The following is a 15490-nucleotide window of genomic DNA, read 5'->3' on the forward strand; positions in this document are numbered from 1 at the left end:
AGAAGAAGAAGAAGAAGAAGAAGAAGAAGAAGAAGAAGAAGAAGAAGAAGAAGAAGAAGAAGAAGAAGAAGAAGAAGAAAGAGAACTGAGAAAAAGCTCTTGGATTAGCTCCTGCCTCAGCAGAGTATATCTTGGTTGAGGCAAAAACTTGTTGCATTATAGTGGCCTTCTAATCACCAGGGGTCCAATCAATCCATAAACCTTTAAGTGCCTACTATGTACCAGGAACTGCGCTAAGCCCCAGGTATCCAAAAAGAGGCAAAAGACAGTTCCTGTCTTCAAGAAGCTTACAGTCAAATGGACTGTGATGTCCATGTCTACTGCCCAGACTCTTTGCTGGGGTTCTTGACTATGCATTATTCAACAGCCAATCAACAAACATTTATTAAACTCTTACCAATAGCAAGATTCTGTTCTGGGGACTAGGAATATGAAGAATGAGAAAAATATGGTTCCTACCTTTTACCTTTTATAGCTTTTATTTTAACTGGGGGAGAGAACGAACCAAGAGTGTATCTATGTACATAGAAGATGCATGTAGAATAAGTTGGAGAGGTAACTCTGTGAACTGGATTTAAGGCTAGAAAATCTGGGTGTGGATCCCTGTTCCTTCCCTTCTATGGAGTATCATTCCATCTTCCAACATTAGACTCTCCTGCTCTTTTCCTTCTTCCATGCTATCTTCTATTTAGTCTGTCCCCTATGCCAGTATCTGAATGGACTTTAAAAGAACATTGAATTGTTCTCTGTCCCTTTTCATATTGCTGTCACTACCCAATGAACCCTCCCTTATAATATAGGAATAAAGCTCAACCCATCGGCCATGTCTGACAACATATTCCTCCTCCTGTACCCATGGTCTGCCACTTCTCTGATGAGAAGCAAAAGGGAGGCATGGTTCACTATCAGTCCTCCGAAGTCATAATTGGTGATTCTCTTGCCTCAGTTCTGCTGTCTTTCAGAGCTGTTCTCCTGAACATTTGTGTGATTATTGTGTGCAATTATTTGGTTGATTCCGTTTGTTTGGTTCTGCATTTGTTCGTATAGGATTCTCCAAATTCTTCATACCATTTGTTATGGCACATTAATATGTTCATAACAGTCAGCCATCCCCCAACAGATGTATACTCATTCTTTTTCCAGCTCTTTTCTACTAGAAAATGTACTGTTGTCAACATTTTTGCTTAAATGAAACCTTTTCTTCTGTCTGAGCTCCTTGGGGTATACACCCAATAATGGTATCACTGGGTCAAAGGATGTGTACTGTTGAGTGATGTATTTGAGCATAGTTCCAAATTGTTTCCCATGATGATTAGACCAACTCCCAATTCCACTAGTTGCATCCATCTTATCTCTGCTCCTCTAATATGGACCACATTTGTCTTTTGTCATCATTTCCAATTTAATGGGAGCCAAGTAGAACCTCAGAGTACTTTTAATCGAATCGATTTAAAAAATGGTGATTTGGAGTATACTTTCATATGGTTGTTGACAGTTTGCGCTTCTTCTTTTGAGAAATACCAGTGCCAATCCTGTGACTGCTTACCTGTTGGAGATGGGGCAATCTTCCTAATAGAGCTGTAACTAGCATGGGGAGAATGAACAGGGCTTTGCCTCAGGATGCCAACATCTGGAAGAGGATGTGGGCTTTCTCTCCAGGTTGATCACTTTCTTCATATCTACCTTGCAGTCTTCTGGTCCAGTTCTCCTGAGAGAGGAGGCAGTACAACCTTCATCCCTGTGAGGTTGGAGAGGAAGATGCTTGGAGAAAAGACTATCACCTCTATCCCTGCAGTGATGAGGGTCATACCACCTTACCTCCACTCCAGACACAATTTCAATTGGGGTTGGACTGTCCTCTATTCAGTTCTCTACCCCCATTTTTCCAAAAAGGAAAATATTACTGGTTATTTCTAATGCACCTCACTGAGAATACTACTCTTCTTCTCAGAAAGCTTTAGTGCTCCTCATCATCTACCAAACACTACATGAACTGCTGACCCTGACATTAAAGGCCTTCAATTATCAGATGCTGACTTGTCTTTCTAATCTTATAATTTCCCTCTTTCTCCCCCCAAACCCTTACCTTCCATCTTAGAATCAGTACTGTGTGTTGGTTCCAAGGTATAAGAGTGGTAAGGGCTAGGCCATGGGGGTTAAGTGACTTGCCCAGGGTCACACAGTTAGGAAGTGTCTGAGGCCAGATTGGAACCCAGGTCTCTGGGCCTGGCTTTCAATCCATTGAGCTACCCAGCTGCCCCCTTTATATAATTCCCTTTCACGTCCTCTGTGTTGCAGAATATCTTTTATTTCCCATGATCACCCTGTCCTCTGTTCTCTCCTTGATTCTATTGACACACTGGCCCCACTGCCATTTTGAAAGCCCTTAATTCAAGCCCTAGCTCTGGCACTTACAAGGCCACGTCCTGGACCTCAGTATCCTTTTCTGCAAAATGAGGGGAGTGGACCCATTGACCACTGAGGTTCCTTTCTTCCAGCTCTTATGTACTTATGAGCCCAGTAGCAAGCCCAGCTCTCTAGGTGGAGTCACACAAAGAAGTTAGCCACAATCTGGAGGATGAACTTGTTTCCAATGAAGAGATGCTTCCTTCTACCTTCATGGGGATGTTTGCACAGATTTCAGGCAGCTCCTTGGACTAACAGGATATACCAGGAAATCAATGGCTCCCAAAGCCTGAGTGTTTTGGAAATGGAGATGGGCCATTTGCTGGGAATCACCTGGGCTCACTGAGAACTCTCCTAGGATTTCTAATCCAGGGTTTCCAGTGTGTAGGGAGGCGCTTTGTAGAACAAAGGTTATCCAACACAAATTACTCTCTGTCCCTAAAAACACAATGTAAGTAGCCAGTTTATTCCATGGCAGGGCCCCCATTTTCCTTCACTAAATGTCCTGTGCCAAAATAGGAAACTCTCAACAACAAAAATGTGGAAAAACCACTTCATGCCCTTGACTGAAAATTCCTGCCCATGTCTGATGAGGCAGCAAATGTGGGTAGTAATCACAAAGGGTGAGGGTGCTGGAGTGGGCAGACAGGGGTTGCAGGGTCTTGGTTATTTAAAGAAAGAGGAATTTTTTTGGAAAATCATTTTTTAAATGGATGAGTTAATTTAGGATTAGAGGAGAGCAGGCTGAATCAACAAGCACCTACTACGCGTTGGGCTCTGGGATGGGAGGAGTGGGGGCAAAAAGATAAAAGATAGTCTACAACCTGGAGGAGCTCAAAGACTAAGTGACTTTGTACAAATAAGACAGGAGAAACTGGACATCATCAATAGAGGGAAGGCACACCCATTGAGGGGGATCAGCAAAGGCTTCCTGTAGAGTGCAGGATTTTAGTTGGACTTGAAGAAAGCCAGGGAAGCCAGAAGTTAAGATGAAGAGGGAGAACATTCCAGGCATGGGGAGAGGATGGAGGTTAGTCAGAGAGAAAGACATTGAGGGTATAGTGTGAGGAATAGCCAAGAGGCTGGTGTCTCTGAACTGAAGAGTACTTGGGAGTAAGGCACAAGAAGACTAGAAAAGGAGAGAGCAGCTAAGTTATGAAGGGCTTTGAATGCCAAACAGTATTCTGGTGATAGGGAGCCACTGGAGTTTATGGAGTGAGGGACATGTCAAACTTGTGCTTTAAGAACACCAATTTGATAGCTGAATGGTGGATGGACTGGAATGGGAAGAGCCTTGAGGCAGGCAGAGCCACTAATGAGTTATGGCAATAATCCAGGCATGAGGTGATAGGCACTTGTACCAGAGGGGTGGCAGGGTCAGCAGAGAAAAGGAGATCTGTATGAGAGAATCTACAGGCATTGACAGAAGATTGTATCTGGTGAGTGAGAGTGAGGACTCAAAGATGATACCTAGACAGGTGCCTAGGAGAACTGTGGTACTCTGACAGTCATAGGAAAGGAAGGAAGAAGGGGAGGTTGGTTAGGAAAGAAGTATTTAAGTGTTTTAAAAACAAGAACCCCGTGAGGAAGGTGTTATTATTGTGTCCATTTTACAGATGATGAAACTGAGATAGACTTGCCCAGGGCATAGCTAGTAAGTGTGTGAAGCTGGATTTGAACTGACTCCAACTGACTCCTGACTCCAAGAAAGTCTTCAGGACTTCACTTAGAGCAGTGATGTGAACCAAGTGCCCAAACTGCACCCTCATGCTGCATGTGAGCCACCCCCTTACCCCAGACAGGGGAGGGAGGAAGTGCTCCCATTGGGCTGCTGGGCAGAAGGGCAGGTGATGTGAAAAATGTTCTCGGGCGAGGTGGAGTGGGGAAGGGAAAAGCCCCCTACAGCAGGCGTGCCATAAGTTCACCAACATGGATTTAGAGGAATTGAGATTCTTAAGGGAAAATGATGGGGGGATAAAGGGGAGGAAAGAAACCTCTCAGTATCAGATCTATAAAGCAGCAATCCTTAATAGATTTGGGTACTGTTAAGACACGAAAAGATGATTAGATATAAAACTCACACCAATCTAATGCTGGATAAATCGGAGACAAAAAGCACTGGGAAGACTTGGGAAGCAGTTTGGCAGAAATTTGTTCTAGACCAGCATCTCACACTGGATAACAAGATAAGTCAGAAATGAAGACACGACTTGAAGGAACTTATGGTGACAATCTGCAAAGGAGAAGGGCAAGGAAGAAGTTACCCTTGTGACCCATCAAGAGACAGAAAGGACCCTAGAAGATAAAACGAACAATTAAAAAAGTTTTTGCCCAAATAAAAACGAATGTAGCTGAAACGAGAAAGGAAGCAAGTAGCAAGAAAAGTATCTTTGCAGTTAGTTTCTCAGAGAATGGTCTCATTTCCCAGATCTATAAGGAGTTGATGTAAAGTTGTGATAATAGGAGCCGTTTGCCAAAGAGATAAGTGGTCAAAAAAGGAAATTCAAGCAATCAATGAAGGCGAGTCTTCCTGATTCCATGCCCAGAGCTCTATCCATCACACCACCTAGCTGCCCCTCTGTGTGCGGATACACATATAGGTGCATATTTCTATAAAAAGGATAATATAACAATGGCTGAACTGCCTTTTGCCTGGAACGGCAAAGGGTTGGTGACCATCTACAGCACGTCCCATCTTAGCCTAGGAAACTCCCTCCCTGCTAGGAATGTTGTTGGCTTTCCCCCATGGCCATTTCTCTTCTGATGAGACCTTGCTCTTGGCACTTTTGTTGCTCCAGGATGGGAGGAAAGATCCTGGCTCCCAGTATGAAAATTCTCTTGGTGTTTTTGGAAAGTTTATTCTCTTGGCCTTGGATACTCCCCTTCATACATAGATCAAGATCTCTGTTAAGAAGTTTCCTTGGCTCATTGGATAGAGTGCCGGGCCTGGAAATGAGAGGTCCTGGGTTCGAATATGACCTCAGACACTTCCTAGTTGTGTGACCCCGGGCAAGTCACTTTACCCCAGTTGTCCAATTATTGCTCTTCTGCTTTAGAACCAATAATTTGTATCAATTCTAAGAAGGCAAAGGTTAAAATAAAGTTCCCTCAGTTGTCCTTCAGCATGGTCTTCATTTTGAAGTAATGGCCTTGGAAAGGAACAGAATGGGTAAGTTGACTGGCTTTGCCTAACTTTTCATAATGGGAAGTCTGGGAGGAAGTAGATCTTAAATCACAGAAGCTCAGAGCTGGAAGGGCCCTCAGAGGACATTGAGTCTTACCCTACCCTTCTCTGACATTCCTTGAAGCCCTTCAGTGAGGTAGAACTTCTCACCTCCAAAGACAGCTCACTCCATTCAACTTTAGTTGTTAATTTTCCCCTCCCTATTAAGCTTGAATCTAACCCAATTTAACTTCTACCTCTTCCTCTTAGTTTTGCCCTTTGGAGCTCAAATAGAACAAACCCAACCCTTTGTTGGCTAGGTGGCTTTTTGAATACTTGAAGAAAGTCCTCCTTGAGTCTTCTCTTTGCCAGGCTTATACTAATAACAATATTTATATATTTTAAGTGATTTTTCCAGTGCTCATGTCTGACCATATCTTCCTTCCTCAATCATCTCCAGTGGCTCCCTATTACCTCCAAGATCAAATATAAAATGAGCCCTTAGTCCCTTCTTTGGGTTGGTCCTCTTGGCCATGCATCACGGAAGCCCTTCATCATCCTTTGGTGGTCTGCTCTCAGGGAATTCATCTGTGTCTCTCCCAAAGTGGCCCCTGAACTTGAAATGGGCAAGGATGACATCATGGCAACGCTCCCTGGATTTCCCTGCTCCCAGTGCACCGGGATGAATGGTGGGACTTCAGTTTCTGTTATTGTTTTCGTCAGTTGGATTCCAGACAATACAAAATGAATTGGTTTACATTTGGAAGGTTATCTCTAGAAACAGAAGGGCTAGAAACCTCCGGGGTGGAGGGAGGTGGTGAGAGAGCCTGGGGGCAGCCAGGGCTGAGGAAGAGAGAAGAGAGCCTGGTGGGAAATGCCAGGAGCACAAAAAGTGATGGATTTCTCACTCAGGTGGATTGCTCTTTTCTCACTCAACACCATCCAGGCCCCGGCACCCTGTTTTGAAGTCCGATATTTTCCTTAGATAATCTAAATTGAAATGAAGAAGTTATTTTGGGCCCTATTGAAAGCTACAGCAGCAGTAGGAAGGAAATGGAAGACTGGGCTTTTTCCTGATCCGCTGAGAGACAAAAGGATGAGACAATGCCTCCTGCTAGGTGTTTTGCTGAGCTTTTCTTTCTTTCCTTTCCTTTTTTTAAGTGTAGAAATTACCGCTCTCATTTGTCTCAAACTTTTTAAAATGAAAGATAACAACAACACACAATTAAATCAGTATTAAGGTAATTCTAAACCCCAATTTGGAGGTGAAGATCTAACGTAATCTTATACATTTATTAATTCACTTAAAATCCTCAACTTCTGTCTTAGAATCGATATAATGCTGAGTATCAGTTCCAAGGCAGAAGAGCAGTAAGGGCTCTTTCAATTACGGTGAAGTGACTTGCCCAGGGTCACACAGCTAGGAAGTGTCTGAGGTCAGATTTGAACCCAGGACCTCCCATCTCCAGATCTGGGACTTTGTTCACAGAGTCACCTACCTGCCTCTCATTCATTCATTTATTAGTTCAACAAATAATTACTGACCATCTAACTCTTAAGTCCTCTCTCCCTCTCTTTTACTTCCACCTGTCCATATTCCACACACCTACTCCAGTGAGAGAGCTTGCCTCACTGGTATGCACATGTCATCTGTGAATGGCAAAGATCTATAAAAACCTGAAAATAGTACTATACTACTGAGACTCCCTCTCACTTAGTGTTTATAGTGGGATTTAGAGCTGAACGGGACCTTAGAGATCATCTAGGTCCAATCACTTTATTTTACAGAGGGGGAAACTGAGGCCTAGAGAGAGGCAGGCTGTTGAGCTAACAACACTGGATATATAACAGGTTTTCATTCCTTTATTGAGGAAGAAGGCCAACGATGGTAATTTCTATAGGGCTTGGGTACGGGCCCATAGCTCCATAAAATACAAAGCCGGAAAGGAGTGTGAGCCAAGGACGTATACAGATAGTAGTCTGTATACGTATACAGTAGGTAGAGTCAGAATTTGAACCCAGGTTCCGTGTCTCCAGATCCCAGAGCCTGCTCTCTCCATTCTGTTGCCTTGTCCCTTGTCTAACCCTTTCATTTAATTTGCTTCGTGCCTTGGTGTGACTCCATGTGCCAGGGTAGATTTATATTCCTCTCTTCCCTCTCCCTTCCAGGGTAAATAAACAAACGAGAAGTTCCTTCCTGGTTTCCGGACTTGGGAAAGAAGGAGGCATGGAGTCAGCTTGGGGCTGGGTCCTCCATTTCCCTGACACCTTTGGACTCTTGGCCCTCAACAGCCAGACTGGCTGGAGGCCAGTGCTCAGGACTGGAGGGCACACTGCAGGGCAGCAGCAAGAGACTCCCATGGAACTGTCCATGAACTTGCCACCTCTCGCCATTTAAAACAATGTCACTTCTCTGAGGCCCATTTTAGAAATTGCTCCGGTATTATTTGGTGTAAGACGTACAGAAATGACCCTGGCTTTCAAGGACTCGCAATTTCCGAAAACCAAATTTCTATCATAATGATCAATCAGTCGACAGCAGTTATAAAGCACCTACTCTGTGCCAGGCACTGTGCCGGGGTAGAGTAAAATAGCAGGTAGGGGTAAGTGGACAGCAGACGTGCCCAAAGTCATCAGTCTCACTCTCGGTTCCACAGCCATCCACGTCCAGTGGCCGGACAAAAGTCAGGACGACTGGTGATGGCTCGGGACGCACGCAGTGGGTGACCTTGGCATCTTCCATGGATGACCAAGCTTCTGCCACCTTCATGGCCAACTGGAACAACTTGCTTTTATCTGCCCATTCCACAGGGAAGTCTTCACATGCCTGAGGTAGACCCCCACCCCAATTCACCCAAGGGTCTATGGCCCATTGGTTTCCCTCAAGCTGGTTTAGCCCATCTGCTGAGATGGTGTGCCAGGCTGTAGCCACTGCCCGTGCTATGGCTGCTTGGCGCCATGGGTAAGAGTTAGATAAGAAGTGGACACCAAAGAGCCTAGAAAGGGTTTGGCAAGCCCTCCTTACACCAGGGGCACCCAGTCCTCCCTGAACACCTCACACTTTTTTTTTTTTAAGCCCTCACCTTCCATCTTAGAATCAATACTATGTATTGGCTTCAAGGCAGAAGAGTGGCAAGGGCCAGCTAGGAAGTATCTGAGGTTAGATTTAAACCCAGGGCCTCCTGTCTCTGGGCCTGGTTCTCCATCCACTAAGCCACTGAGCTGTCCCCTACTTCATCCTTTTTGTTTGCAGATGGTTGTACAATCAAGGAAGCCTCTTTGCTGCTTGAGCTCATTCTGGCTTGCGATGAACCCTAAGCAAACAGAGGTTCTCCTCCAGCCAGCACCTCCGTCATCATCCTCATCCATGGAACCATCAGATACAGAGAACAAGACAAAGATGGAGAGCTGCAGTCACGTGCCCTCACCTTGGCAAAGCACTTTCCAGGGATGCCAACAGACATGACGAAGTGGAGGCACGAAGGACCAGAGCCAGCTCGGCGCTGGGGAAAGTGTGGAAGAGAAGGCCGCTGAGGCTGCCCACCACACTGAAGGTCCACCGAGTCGCTGTGCTGACCTCATTGTTCTATGCCTGCGAAAGCTAGCCGTCTGCCAGTGCCAGGCCAGGAAACCCGATCTCTCCCATTTCAATGGTCTCAGGAAGATTCCGAAGGTCACCCGGCAAGATGAGGTACCAGCCAGGATACCGCTATCCTTTCATTTGTTTTTAAAGCCTTTTCCTTTGTCTTAGAATCAATGCTGTGTGTTGGCTCCAAGGCAGAAGAATGGTAAGGGCCGGGCAATGGGGGTCACCCAGCTAGGAAATGTCTGAGGCCAGATTTGAACCCAGGACCTCCTGTCTCTGGGCCTGGCTCTCCATCCACTGAGCCACCCAGCTGCCCCTTTCTTTTTTCTTTTTTGTATTTTTAAACCCTTAACTTCTGTGTATTAGTTCCTTGGTGGAAGAGTGGTAAGGGTAGGCAATGGGGGTCAAGTGACTTGCCCAAGGTCACACAGCTGGGAAGTGTCTGAGGCTAGATTTGAACCTAGGACCTGGCTGCCCCTTTCTTGAATGGAACCACCAGGTATCAGACTCTGCTGCAGGGAGCACAATTCCTCCAATGGGCTGGCCATGTTGTTTGAATGCAAATGGACTTTTCCTGAAAGATTATTTTACAGAGAACTCACAAAGTAAGCGTTCACATGGAGGGCAGAAGAAGTGGTAATAAGGACACTCTCAGGGTCTCTCTGAAGAACTCGGTATTGAGTGCAAGACATGGGAGACATGGGCACAGGACTATCCTGCTTGGTGTGTCTGCACCCAAAAAGGTGCCTGGCTCCAGGGGCAAAGCAGAATGACAATAGCCCAGAAGAAGTGGGAGATGCCCAGATTAGAGCCATCTCGATGCTCAGCGTTCACAGAAGCTATTTGTGCCGTGTCCTTCGGTAGAGCCTGTTGGTCACAGTGGGACACTGATGCTGATATCAGGGTGCCATTTTGGTCCTCTGACCTGGCCAGCGCTGGAGATACAAGTCCAAAGAATGAGATGGTCCTTGCTCTGGGGAACCTGCCTTCTTCCAGGGGAGGTCATCCATGAACACTAGAAATATGGACCACCTGTAGCCTTTCTTCCATGCCCACTAGAGTGGGGCTACGAAGCAGCAATGCTCCTGCTCTTAGGGAGGCTGCCCTCCCTCAGGAGACAACTTATACTCATGGAAGTATATAAACAACATTCAAGAGGGATACAAGGGGACCCCGAGTTGGGAGGTCCTGAGTTCAAATGTGACCACAGATATTTCCTGTGTGACCCTGGGCAAGTCACTTAACCCGTTTGCCCAGCCTTGGCCCTCTTGCCTTGGAGTTGTTACTAAGGCAGAAAGTAAGGGATAGAAGAGGTACAAGGTGATTTTTCCGGAGAAGGGGAGTAACATCTGGGGGGGGGGGGGGGAGGACGTGGGAGGGAAGATCAGGAAAGGCTTCCTGTAGGAGGTGACCCTTGAGCTAAACTCTGAAGGAAATGGGATTCTAGAGACACAAGCGCAGGGGCCAATTTTCTTTCTTTCTTTTTTTTAACGGTATGCTCAGCACTTGGCATCGTGACCCGTCAGCACATAGTAGGAGCTTCATAAATGCTTTCTTTTCATCTCAGCTGGACCGGGAGAGCGTCTTCTACATTTGCTGCGGCTCTCATGGCCCCGGGGATCCCCTTGGTCGTCCCTGTCCTGTCTCGGCTCCACGGCCGGCCGCTCTGCTGGGCTTCCTGGACCTCCTCCGGGTGCGCCTCGTGGCGTGGCTAAGCTGTACAAGCACCCAGTAGGCGCTTCCTAGCTGGGAGCCCTGGGGTCAGCGCGGCCACAAGGAGCTTCGCCCCGACCCCTGCGAGGAGGGGATGGAGGAGGGAGGAGGGAGGAGGGCCCGCGTGGGAATCCTCGGGGGAACTGCCAGGGAGCCTAAGGCGTAGGATTAAGGACGCCGAGAGAGACTCGGAGCACCAGAGGCGGCGCCCCAGGCGGTTGCACAGTCTCCCGTGGCGGGCGGGTCCGCGCATCACGTGACGAGGCCTGGACGGTATGCGGGGGCGCGCTGGCTCCTCTGGACGGGGGCGCGTGCGCATGCGCGTGCGCGGTGCGAGGGCCCCTGCGTGTTGGGGGGGGGGTGTAGGGAGGGTGCCGGGCGCGCGGGGCCCTGTGGGAAGCTGGAGGAGCGGCAGGCTGAGGGAGGCGCTGAGGGAACCACCGCCCCCTGAGGAGCTGCCGGCGGAGCTGCGAGAGGTGAGCGCTTGAGGGCAGGGGAGGTCGAGGTGGTGAGGCCAGCCCGAAGCCCGGGGTGGGGCTCCGCCGTCCTCGGAGCGAAGCTGGTCCGTTGAGGGGTTGAGTACCCCCATTTCGCGATCTCTCTCATCCCCAGTGCTCTTCGGGGGCGGGGTCAGGGGCGAGCGGTGTGAACAGGAAAGGCACTCCGGTGTAGGCTCTGGACACCGCTTGGGCAAAGGCGCGGAGGCGGGAGATAGGGTGCCCCGCGTTCGGTTATGAGGCTGCCTCAAGAGGGGGAGAGGGGCCAGGAGCCAGGAACAACTGTGGGAGGGAACGAAGGCGTTGGGGACGTCGGGGATTGGGGGGCCCCCTCTAGGTGGAGATGGCCAGACATCCTGCAGCTCCGAGAGAGGTCAGAACTGGATGGGGAGAGGCCATGGCAGGTGACAACTCCTTGGGTGGGGGTGGGCAGAGATCCTGCTGGGACCCAGGATCCTTCAGGCTGGGAGGCCCGGGAGGGAGGGGGCGAGGGGGCGGGGCACAGCAAGGCTTCCCCTACCACTCCAGGTGGGCGGGGCTGTATCCATTCCCAGGGTGCAGCGAGGAACCCCGGGGGAGCCAATGAGAAAATGGAACCCGGGGATCAGGCCCTGGCCCCCCAGCCAGGGCTCTTTCTTCCCCTCCTGCAGGCCTCCAGGCCAGAGGCCTGGGCATAACAGGAGTGGGGGCCCCCTTCCTCAGTAATCGGTGTCAGGCTGGAGGAGGGACGTTTCCAGGGCCCAGGCGCTGCCCCCTCCTTTCTCCCCGCCCCTGTGGCCTTGTTAGAAAGATGGGGGTGAGGCTCCCCCATTCACCTGCCGTGAAGCCTAGTCCCAGTTTCCCCGCTTCTCCAGCCCGAGTCCTTGTCATTTGGAGGGGATGGCCAGGGCTCCAGCTCCCCCCAAGGCTCTGGATTCCTTTCACTGGGAGGGTGTCCGAGGGGTAGCCCTGCCCCCAGTGGCCTGAGGGTCCTATCAGACCCTCTTCTCTTGTGTTGGGACCCCACAGTGGCTTTGACCAGCCTGGTGGCCCTATTTTTAAACCCAAACCTTCTGTCTTAGAATTGATCCAAGGCAGAAGAGCGGACAGGGCTAGGCAATGAGGGTTAAGTGACTTGCTCAGGGTCACACAGCTAGGACGGGTCAGAGGCCAGATTGGAACCCAGGACCTCCTGGCTCCCTATCCACCAAGGCACTGGCTTTCCCAAGCCCTCTCATGTAGATAAGACACCTCAGACCCAGACCTGTTGAGGGACTCCTTCGGGGTCTGGCAAACCCAAGTCGTTGGGTGGGAACTCTCCAGCTTTCATCCTCCAACTGCCAAACTGCCTTAGGGGAAGAGGAGTCAGAGGGCCATAGTCTTAGAGGTTGGCTAGGCCAACCACCCCATTTACTTGTGGGGAACACGAGGCCCATCGGTGTACGTGATCCTTTCAAGGTCAAACACAGAATGGCAGAGCTGAGATTTGAATCCAGATCCTCAGGCCAGACCAATTGGCCTCCAGGGTTCCTTCCAGTTCTGAACCTCTACTGCTGGGCTCCTGTGCCCCTGTGCCATGATGCCCTTTGCCTGCCTTCTGCCTGTGCCAATAATATCATTCCTGCCTTCTGCCACCTATCTCATTAAGCTTCCCCCAAGCTCGGGCCTCCCCAGGCCTGTACCCAGAGCCCCCCGCCCTCCCTGAATTTCTGTCCCCCTCGGGGAAACCCTGAGCCTGTACCTCTCCCAGCTGGGACCTCTGCCCTCCCCCCCTCCTCCTGTGACCCACATTCATCTTGTATTTCTTCCCCGTCCTTCCCCGGGCATTCGCACTCTCTCCCGGCGCCAGGAGGGCAAGGTCTGTGAATGATCCAAGCCGTGTAGCTCTCCCAGCACCCAGCCCAGAGCTCTGCACCCAGCTGGGGCTTAATCAACGTTTGGGGAATAGTCCTGGCACGGGGCAAAGGAAAGCCCTGGGCGCCAGCGGAAAGCCCGAAGGCCCAGGGGCCCGCAGCACAATGCTCCTCGTCTGGCCTGATGTGGGAAGCGATAAGTGCAGCCTCACCTTCCTCCCAGATCTCGGGGCCTTTGTACAAGTGAGCTGTTGTCTCCATTTCCCAATTGTCAAGATGTGGCCCGGCACACCCAGAGCCACGCTGCTCCCTGTCCGAGCTAATTGTCAAAATCTAATTTCTTTTTGAAAACACTTTTGTTGAGAACCTTTCTTTGTACGTCATTGCCTTCGTTTCCAAATGCGTCCTTCCCCCCTTTCTCGAGGCTTCCACCTTCCAACAGAGAACAAACAGGAGGGAAAGAAGGGGCCCCCGGACGGACAGACGGACGGAGGGATCGGAGGCCGTGAATTGTTAGGTAGGACAGGAAAGAATGAGAGCGGGGTGACGGGGATGACCTTTAGGAAGAGTTCTGAGGTCCGTCTTTAGGCTCATAGGATGAATTCTTAGGCCATTTATGGAGGAAGCCTTTCTAGCTGTCGGCTCTTGTTCAGTCAGTTCGTGGGCGTTTATGAACACTTACTCTGTGCCGGGCATTGGGCCAAGTGGAAGAGACACAAAAAGGGATAGAGAGACAGCCCCTGCCCTTGAGGAGCTCCCACTCTAATGGGGGAGACAACTCTGCACGCACAGCTATGGACAGGAAAAATAGGAAAGATTGAACAGAGGAGAGGCATTAGGATAAAGAGGGGTTGGGGAAGGCTTCCTGGAGGAGGAGGGATTTTAGCTGGGCGGTAAAGAGTTCCAAGGAAGGAAGTAGGCAGAGATGTGGAGGAATAGCCGGAGGCGATGCCCCTGCCGAGGGATGGAGGTTCTTGACGTAGCATCTCTCCTCCAAATGCAACCGTCGCCATGTCTGATCTTGTCCTGTGGCACCTTGGTCACTGCCGCTCTCTTGGCCCCCATTTCATAGTCTGATGGATCTCACCCTCCCAATGCCATCTCACAGTCCCTGGCCAGGAAGGAAGCTCCAGGTCCTTCCTGGAGCAGAATCCTTTCTTCAGTATCCTGGACGGGACGGCCTCTGGCATGGATGGGGTGGGGGGCACCTCTCACCCCATGCCAGCCCCTTCATCTTTTTCATCCCTCTCCTGAGCGAGTTTCCCTTCCATCTTGTCTGAATCTGCCCTTATGACTTCTATCCATTGTTTCTTGTTCTGCCCTCTGGGGCGAAGTGAAAAAAGAACTCTAGCACTGAGGTTGGCCTCATCCCGGTCAGCGAGGTTAGTGGCCTGATCCAGAAAGGAAAAGCGGATTGTCTGTTTGTGACGGGGTCAGGCTGCTTCTTGGTAATTACCTCCTTTTCTAGATGTTGCCCAGCCATCTCGATAGTGATCTGCTCCAGAATTTTCCCAGCAATCTCAGTCAAACTCACTGGCCGATCATTTTCTCATTTTGGAAAGTCAGACATTTGATCTCCAGTCTTGAGGTTCTGCTCCTTTTCTCTACGATCTTTTTTTTTTTTTTTTTTTTTTTTTTTTTAATAAACCCTCACCTTCTGTCTTAGAATCAGTACTATGTATTGGTTCCAAGGCAGAAGAGCATTAAAATCTGTCGGAGGCTAGATTTGAACCCAGGACCTCCCATCTCTGGGCCTGGCTCTCAATCTGCTGAGCCCCGTCCATGATCTTTTAAGCACCACTGGCTGTCACATTGGACCAGTGAGGACGTGGTACATCCAGCCCTGGGGACTTAAATGTATTGAAGGAAATCAATCCAGGCACCTACTTTGTGTCAGGCCCTGAAGATACAAAGACAAAAATGAAAAAGGCCCTTCCCAGAAGAAGGGATCAGTGCTAAGGAGCCTCTGAACTTTGGGTGCCCAAGTGACGTGGTCAGACTTTAGGAGAATCACGTGGGTGGCTACCTCAGGTGGGGAGAGACTGGAGGCAGGAGATGGCTCAGGAGGCAAGAGGTGAAGGAAGCCCGTAGGAGGGTTACCCTTTGTGAGGGGAGAGGATGGAGAAGAGGAGCAGAATCAGTTAATCTCTCAAGCTCGCTTGGCGTAGACTTCTTGTCTTCCTCATTAGTCTGGGAGCTCCTCAAGGGCAGGGACTGACTTCAGCCTCTTTTTGTATGTCCAGAGCTTAGCACCATGCCCCAGCACACAGTAGGTGCTCAATAAGTATGGAAT

The 15490-nt window shown here is 49.5% G+C and overlaps 2 protein-coding genes across 2 annotated transcripts in view; one reads left to right on the top strand and one right to left on the bottom strand.

Annotated features, from left to right (window-relative positions):
* CLDN5 (claudin 5) overlaps positions 1-9856 on the bottom strand; it is a 25151-nt gene extending 15295 nt beyond the window's left edge. Inside the window, exons 1-3 of the mRNA XM_044656590.1 lie at positions 9758-9856; positions 8998-9072; positions 8127-8396 (exon numbers count right to left, since the gene is read on the bottom strand). Of these exons, the coding sequence (XP_044512525.1) occupies positions 8127-8396; positions 8998-9072; positions 9758-9856 (444 nt within the window). The remainder of the gene's footprint in view (positions 1-8126; positions 8397-8997; positions 9073-9757) is intronic.
* A 1426-nt stretch (positions 9857-11282) lies between these two features.
* LOC123245588 (septin-2) overlaps positions 11283-15490 on the top strand; it is a 123314-nt gene continuing 119106 nt past the window's right edge. The window contains exon 1 of the mRNA XM_044674538.1: positions 11283-11344. The gene's annotated coding sequence lies outside the window, so the exon portion shown is untranslated. The remainder of the gene's footprint in view (positions 11345-15490) is intronic.

The sequence above is a fragment of the Gracilinanus agilis genome, chromosome 1 (genome assembly GCF_016433145.1).
Source record: "Gracilinanus agilis isolate LMUSP501 chromosome 1, AgileGrace, whole genome shotgun sequence".
NCBI lineage: Eukaryota > Metazoa > Chordata > Mammalia > Didelphimorphia > Didelphidae > Gracilinanus > Gracilinanus agilis.